The following is a 7,704-nucleotide window of genomic DNA, read 5'->3' on the forward strand; positions in this document are numbered from 1 at the left end:
ATAAGATCACCCCTGGGTTTAAGGTGACCTTAAACTCATCTTGACTCTTGACTGCCTTTAGAAAAACCCGGAGAGGACTGACAGATGATGCATGCATCCGAAGAAAAATAATATCAACTCGGCGCTTATGATTCACGTACAGTTAGTTTACTGTGCGTTGTGGGCGGAAATAGGGAATATTCTGGCTTTAATAAACAGACCTCTCTCCTGGGAAGAAAAAAAACGCGATGAAGGGGTGTAAGTGGATGCGGATTTTTCTGAGGCTTTCTGCATGAGCGATGTAGGTACCAACTTGGTTCAAGCTTGCATCTGGTCGGCCGTGTCACCCGCTTTTGTTGCATCACATCTACCGCTGGTTAATTTCACGGGGACATTTCCCCATTCACAATTTCCCGTCCCCTTCACCTCCTGTACTCATTTAATTTCTTCTCTTCTCTTTCCTCTTTTCTTTTTGTTTTGTGTCGGATTGTTCCTTCTCGCTGTTTATTGTCTTGTTTCAGTTTTCATTTTTTTTCTCCCTCCTCCTCCCCCTGCCCGCACAATGCTGAATCCTGCAGCCACCTTCGTCTTCCCTTATTCGTCCCCATCCAACCTGCCGTTCGCTCGGCGGGCAGTCCCAGCGCAGTCCGGGTGAGAGTGTCAGGAGGTCCCGGAGGCGGAGGGAAGGAGGGAAAGAGGGAGGGAAGGAGGGGAGGAAAGGAGGGAGGAGGGCGAGCCACGTGTACGCGCTGCGCGCTCCCTCGCACTCCCTACCCCGCCGGGAGCACCATCCAACAACAACCCACTATCCAGGCCAGCAGAGTGTGTGTGTCTGTGTGTGTGTGTGCCTTGCCCCGCTGTCACTGCTAGTCATGAGCGCACTCTCCAATGCGCTTCACTGAAACCGCGCCGAAGACACTACTTCCAAGAAGCAGAGGAGCTGAGAAAGTCTCCAGACGAGCCCACCCCCCGGATACAGGCAAGAAAGCTGCTGACAAACCCGGGTCCACAAATGTCGCCGTGAAAATGCACCGGGTAGATTTCACCTGTGCTTAGGATCTAATTTTAATTTTCAAAAAAAAGAGAATAAAGGAAGGCGGGGGAGAGGGAGAACCTGGAATTGACTTTGGCGTGGACCACAGTAGCAGGTCTGTTTCCTTGTATGATGTGCAACAATTCACACTACAGTCAAGACGACCAGAGACAATGTAAATTCCTGTCATATATGTTCTACCAGGCTGTCAGAGACCGCAAACCCGTGTGGATGCTGGAGGATATGAGGACGATGGAGTCGTTTTACTGGGAAGAGAACGCCAGCCTCCGTACGTACTCCCCGTCTGAAGCCCTGTTATACGCCGTGGTCCACAATCACCTCCCGTACGCCCGCTACTTGCTGTCTCACTACGCGGACGATGCGTTGCAGGTTCCCGGCGATCGCTTCTGCTGTTGCCCGTCCTCCGCTCCCCATCTCGCCATGGCCGTCAGGTACGACCGCAAGGACATCCTTGGCTTGATCTTGAAGATCGCCAACCAACTGCCCGGCCTCAAGTCGTACATTAACAGGAAGGGCTGCTTCCACGTCGAAGATGGGAAGACACCGCTGCACTTGGCCTGCGAGCTGCTGAGAGCGGAGACCGTCCTCATGTTACTGGGCAGCGGCGCCTCGCCCAAGATAGTGGACAGCAAGGGACTAACCCCGCTGGACGTGATCCTGGAGCAACTGCAGATGTCCAAGATCAACGCGGAATCCAAAAAGTTGTGCATGGAGCATCTCCTTCTCTTCACCTCAAGTCTCCAGTTTAAGATGAAGAGGGTCTTGAGAGACAACCCGGTCGAATGGAATAGGCTTCTGGGAGAAGAGAAGTATAACTACCTCTGTGGGAAAGCACCCGCCACTTTATTCCTCATTTCTATGCAGGGCATCTTAAAATGCCTCCCGCCGTCCGATTTCCCAGCGAGCGTGAAGCAATTGCCTATCCCGCAGTCCTTAAAACCCTTGCCTCCGGAGAGGTTGAAACTGCGTTCAGTCGATGTACAATGATATCTTCCAGACCCTGCCAATTCACCCTGACAGGGACTTTCGTGGACCTGAAATGAAATGTTGTTGCGGGAATGTGTTGTATCAAATACAAAATTGTCCTCTAATGAAACAAAGCATGGCGTGTGTTTCCTCATATATTTTGTATCTAGCTTGTCTATATTTCAACGCGTTTTTAAAGAACCGATAGACAGATTAAAAAAAAACACTGCAAAATGAGCTGATGGATTAGCTCGTCAAACGGGACTTTCTTTTGACCCAATGCTGTGTGGAGAATGCGGATCGAACTTGCAACCTTTACTTGACTCACTCACTTAAATGTCAATTTGCCAGGAATTTAGAAGGAGGAGGGAGGTGCACTTTAATTTCTGTTATCATGCATAAAGGAGAAAAACAAAATGCAACGCACCAGCAAGCTGTTTATTTTTGCTTGTCTAGCAAATAGGTTCTGGTTACAAATCTATATCGTATTTCTGCAATCGCATATGCCCTCGAGTCAATGTGACTTTGTGAAATTCAGTACCGGTAAGGATTAATTTCGGTGCTGAGCGACACATAACGTACATAACGATAACGTATTTTATCAATCTTATTGATACACTTCCGTGTTCTAAACGACCTTCTAATGTAGATGTCACCTTCACTCCTCTGCTCCACACAGCATGTGTAATAAGATGAGCGTGTTTAACCCAGAGAATAACATCCAGAATTCACAAACAATGTCGACAAATAATACCATTATTTGATAATGAATCAGTGTAATTCTTTACCACTGACGGCAATGGAGGCAAACATATTGGGTATTTTTTAAAGCGGATATTGATGAAGGGGCGTCAAAGGTCAAAGAGAGAAGGCAGGAGTTAGAATTGCGAGGGAGAAATAGATTAGCCACGATCGAATGGCGGAGAAAACTAGTTTGACTGAATGGCCTAATTCTGTTCCCATGTCATATTTCTAGCTGACAAAAAAATAATGTTGCATGTTTACCATAAACAATAATATATTATAAAGAGAATAAGTTATATATTTATGAGATAGTATGTGCCAAAGTTCATCATTTATATATATATATATATATATAAACTTTTCATAATTGTATAATAACCATTATTCAGGCTCCTAATAATTCTAAAGACATGGTGCTTTTTTACTTTATAAGACTTTTAATCATGTGTATTTGTTTATTAAATATTTTTAAAGCGCATTTGAATATGTATTATAACAATGTTATCCAATATATTAGTTCTGAGCCAGATATGGTTCACTTTGAACCCAGAGCTGGCAAATTGCATTTTTGCTTTGTAAATGGAAAATCACGATGTTTTTAAACATGCTCTTTGACTAGATGATCTTAATATTATGCAATCTTCTTGTTCTTTGAGAAGCAGAGTGTGTGAGTTTTTACATTGACCATTTTGACTGCCTTACTGCTTCAAATTATCATTAATCATTTTGACTGCTTCAAATGGTGGTTGGTGTTTATATTGTAAATATTCAGATGGAAAGTATTTATATATCGGGTGTAGATGGAATCATTTCCTACTTACAGTGAAAATTATCCAAAATGGTAGCAAGACCTGAACAATTTTAGTTGAACAAATTGCAGTAAAGCTTCTATAGCTGAATTAAAAGTAAATGCAGATGCATGAATTGACATCTTTTGTACAACTAATATGCATGTACGTGGAATGAATTTGTATGAAAAAAAAGGTAATAAATGCTTCAAAATCCTGCCAAATGTCTGGGTAAATAATTTAAAGTTTAGATGGAAACAGGAAACTCATCAATGAGGTGACATTTTGTGCATTTGTTTGTTTGGGATGGATTACTGACAATTCAAGAGGTACAATCTTTACAAGTCCACATCATCTGCATGAAATAGTTAAACTTTATCTGTACGCCTTTATTGGGTTCAGGGTTTAGAGCAGATGTCTACAGATCCTCACCTGTGGGTGGCACAGTAGCGCAGTGGTAGAGGAGTTGCTGCCTCATAATGCCGGAAGACCCGGGTTCGATCCTGACTACGGGTGTTGTCTGTATGGAGTTTGTACGCTCTCTATGACCGCATGAGTTTTTCGGCTTCAAGTTTGCAGGTTAATTGTCTTCTGTAAATTGCAAATTGTCCCAAGTGTATAGGATTATGCTAGTTTATGGGGTGATCGCTGGTCGGCATGGACTCAGTGGGCCAAAGGGCTGTTTCCACAATGTACCTCTAAAGCCTAAAATCTAGTCTCAAGTCTTGTATAATGTTGCATTACTCCAGCACCTTGTGTTTCAGCATTGTTAATTAATAAATAAATATTGGCCAACACATGGGGCATTATGTTACAGTTCCTATTCAGGTCCGTGTCATAGAGTTATACAGCATGGAAGCAGGCCCAACCTGCCCACACTGACCAACATGCCCATCTACACTAGTCTCACCTGCCTGCGTTTGGCCCTTATCCTTCCAAACCTATACTATCCATGTACCTGTCTAATTGTCTCTTAAACATTGCAATAGTACCTGCCTCAACTCCATCCTCAGGTAGCTCATTCCATACGCGCACCACACTTTGTGCAAAAAAGTTTCCCCTCAGGTTCTTGTTATAATATTTCCCCCTCACCTTAAACCTATGCCCTCTTGTTCTTGATTCCCCTACTGTGGGCAAGAGACTCTGTGCATTCTATTCCTCCCATGATTTTGTACACCTTTATGTGATCACACCTCTTCCTTCTGTGCTCCAAGGGATAAAGTCCTTGCATGCTCAATCGCTGCCTATAGCACAGGCCCTCAAGTTCTGGCAACATCCTCCTTTCTAGCTTGGCAATATATTTCCTGTAGCATGGTGCCCAGAACAGAACACAATATTCTGAAGTCTGAACAAAGGTTTTGGCCCGAAATGTTGGCTATTTCCTTCATTCAATAGATGCTGCCTCACCAGCTGAGTTTCTCCAGCATTTTTGTCTACCTTCGATTTTCCAGCATCTGCAGTTCCTTCTTAAACAATATTCTAAATGTGGCCTCACCAACATTTTATATAACTGCAACATGATCTCCCAACCTCTACACTCAATACTCTGACTGCTGTGATGAGTGGTATGGGATCTTCTACTTCTACACAAGCTTGCAATAGTACATGTCATGGCAAGGTACAATCCAAACTGTCAAAAAGCATTTCTGTATTACACAAAGTTAAGCAGGTTCTGGATCACAAATCACTCCACATTCTCTACTGTTCACTAATCTTACCCTATTTAAATTACTGTGCAGAAGTCTGGGGCAATAACTATAAAAGTTCGCTACATTCATTAACTATTCTGCAAAAAAGAGCAATACGTATTATTCACAATGTCAGGTATCTGGGTCACACTAATCCATTATTCTTACAGTCAAAATTATTAAAATTAGAAGATTTGGTTGCATTTAAAACAGCACAGATAATGTTTAGGGCCAAAAATAAAAACTTACCTGGAAATATACAAAAATGATTCAATGAGCGAGTGGGGGGTTATAATTTAAGAAGAATATTTAATTTTAAGGTACAAAGAGTCCGCACGACCAGAAAAACATTTTGTATTTCGGTCTGTGGAGTAGGATTGTGGAACAGTTTGAATGTGGAGTTAAAGCAATGTCCAAATATGAACCAGTTCAAAATGACATACAAAAAACTTTTTTTCACAAGGTACAGGGATGAAGGGGAAGGTTGACAAACAGGGGTTGATGTTTATTTATTATTTTATTTATTTATTTATGTTTTTGGTTACTACATACACATTACTTGTATGGGTATATCAGTTGTATGTATATATATGTCTGTATGCATCTCTAAAAATTGTCTGGGGTATTATTATTATTAATTAATTAATTATTAAACATGGAAGAAGGGTTTAGGGAGAAGGGGTGAGATTAAATAAGTTATTCTTCTTCTCACTCCTTTTCGAGCTTGTAAAGAAAAAGTGTTGGACATTTAAATTTTGCTTTATGCTTTTCATTGCTTTGCAAATATTGCCTGGAATGTCCAATTGTTTGACTATTTCGATTTTGTTGGTGTTATTTATTCCTATTTATGTCTTTACTTGTTCGGAACAAATAAAATAAACAAAATAAACAAATAAACAAAGGTGCTGATCGCTGCTTCGATTTAGGAAATTATTTATCTGCAACAAGTCAACTCTGTAAATCCATTTTATACCAAGTTTTTATTAACAGTGATCTGGTATTACAGCACAGAAACATGTCCATGCCGACAAAATGCCCATCTAAGCTAGTTCCATTTGCCCACGTTTGGCTGGTATCCCTCCAAACCTTTTCTATTCACGTACCTGTCCAAGTGTCTTTTAAATGCTGTTATAGTGCCTGCCAGCTCATTCGATGTATCCATCATCCTCTGAGTGAAGAAGTACCCCTCAGGTTCCAATTAAATCCTTTCCTTCTCACCTTAAACCTGTCTTAATTTCTTAAAGCAAGGGTTCCCAACCTGGGGTAAATTTACCCCAGGGGGTAAATTCCGCCTATCTAGGGGTTAAATTGGTTGATTCTGCATTTGTACATATTTTTTCTCATTGACTGTGTTTGGTTCTGGTATACCTGTATCTGTTCATCATTAGTTGTTCATAAATAAGTGAAATAACATTGTTATGTGCTATTAAAGTTGCCAGGGGTAAACAGGACGAAAAAGGTTGGAAATCCCTGCCTTAAAGGTATAGTTCTTAATTGCCCTAGTCTGGGTAAAATATTCAGTGCATTCACCCTATCTATCTCCCCCATTTATACACCTCTATCAGATGGCCTCTCTACACCAAGTTCAGAGGCAGGGCTCAGCTGTGCTGGCTGAAGGGGGGAGAAATACTTTACACATGGTTCTTCCACTTTGCACCAGGCTGGCAGGTAGGTCCCTGCCTGCATTTGTATGAAACCAATGACCTGGATTAAAAAAGGAAATGGCAAGAATCACGAGTGTTTAGTTTACATTTGTACCAATTTGGAACAATGCTGCTACTCCAGAGATGCTGCCTGTCCTGCTGAGTTACTCCAGCTTTTTGTGTCTATTTTTGGAACAACAAAATTCATATTAGGAATTGAATGGTTAAACGCACAGTCTTTTGCTCAGAATTGGGGAATTGAGAACCAGAGGACATAGGTTTAAGGTTAGGGGGGAAAGAGTTAATGTGAACTTGAGGAGTAATATTTTTACATAAAGGGTGATGGGAGTATGGAACCAGCTGCCGGAAGAGGTAGTTGAGGCAGGTACTATCGCAATGTTTAAGAAACATTTAGACAAGTACATGGATAGGGTACGTTTAGAGGGGTATGGACCAAATGCAGGTAGGCGGGACTAGTGTAGATGGGACATGTTGGTCGGCTTGGGTAAGTTGCGTCGACGGGCCTGTTTCTACACTGTATGGCTCCATGACTCTATGACTTGCAGCAGCATAGCAGGTCTGTAAACACGGTACTCAATCGGTAACAAAATAAAACAAACAAACAAAAATCAATAAACTAAAAAAACACAATATTAGTGCAAAACAAATCAAAAACCCAAAGTCCCTTTGCAGAAGCAACAATAACGCTTATACCAAAAAAAGATAAAGATTTAGATGAGCCTGGTTCTTATAGAGCTATATCACTTCTAAATACGGATCAGAAAATTTTAGCAAAGATTCTAGCTAGAAGGCTAAATAATTATATTAACAATTTAATAAAT

The 7,704-nt window shown here is 41.4% G+C and overlaps 1 protein-coding gene across 2 annotated transcripts; it reads left to right on the forward strand.

Moving 5' to 3' along the window:
• Positions 1–407: 407 nt before the first annotated feature.
• Positions 408–7,482, forward strand: zgc:112001 (uncharacterized protein LOC550384 homolog). 2 transcript variants are annotated; one of them, XM_055639576.1, is made up of 2 exons: positions 408–1,127; positions 1,217–7,482. In XM_055639576.1, exon 2 carries the CDS (start codon positions 1,244–1,246, stop codon positions 2,018–2,020), a length of 777 nt encoding a protein of 258 aa, XP_055495551.1. In that variant the 5' UTR covers positions 408–1,127; positions 1,217–1,243; the 3' UTR covers positions 2,021–7,482. The 2 variants fall into 2 exon arrangements, with proteins under 2 accessions (XP_055495551.1, XP_055495550.1); XM_055639575.1 differs by having other exon boundaries at positions 408–7,482.
• Positions 7,483–7,704: the final 222 nt, after the last annotated feature.

Source organism: Leucoraja erinacea, chromosome 8 (assembly GCF_028641065.1).
Source record: "Leucoraja erinacea ecotype New England chromosome 8, Leri_hhj_1, whole genome shotgun sequence".
Taxonomy (NCBI): Eukaryota; Metazoa; Chordata; class Chondrichthyes; order Rajiformes; family Rajidae; genus Leucoraja; species Leucoraja erinaceus.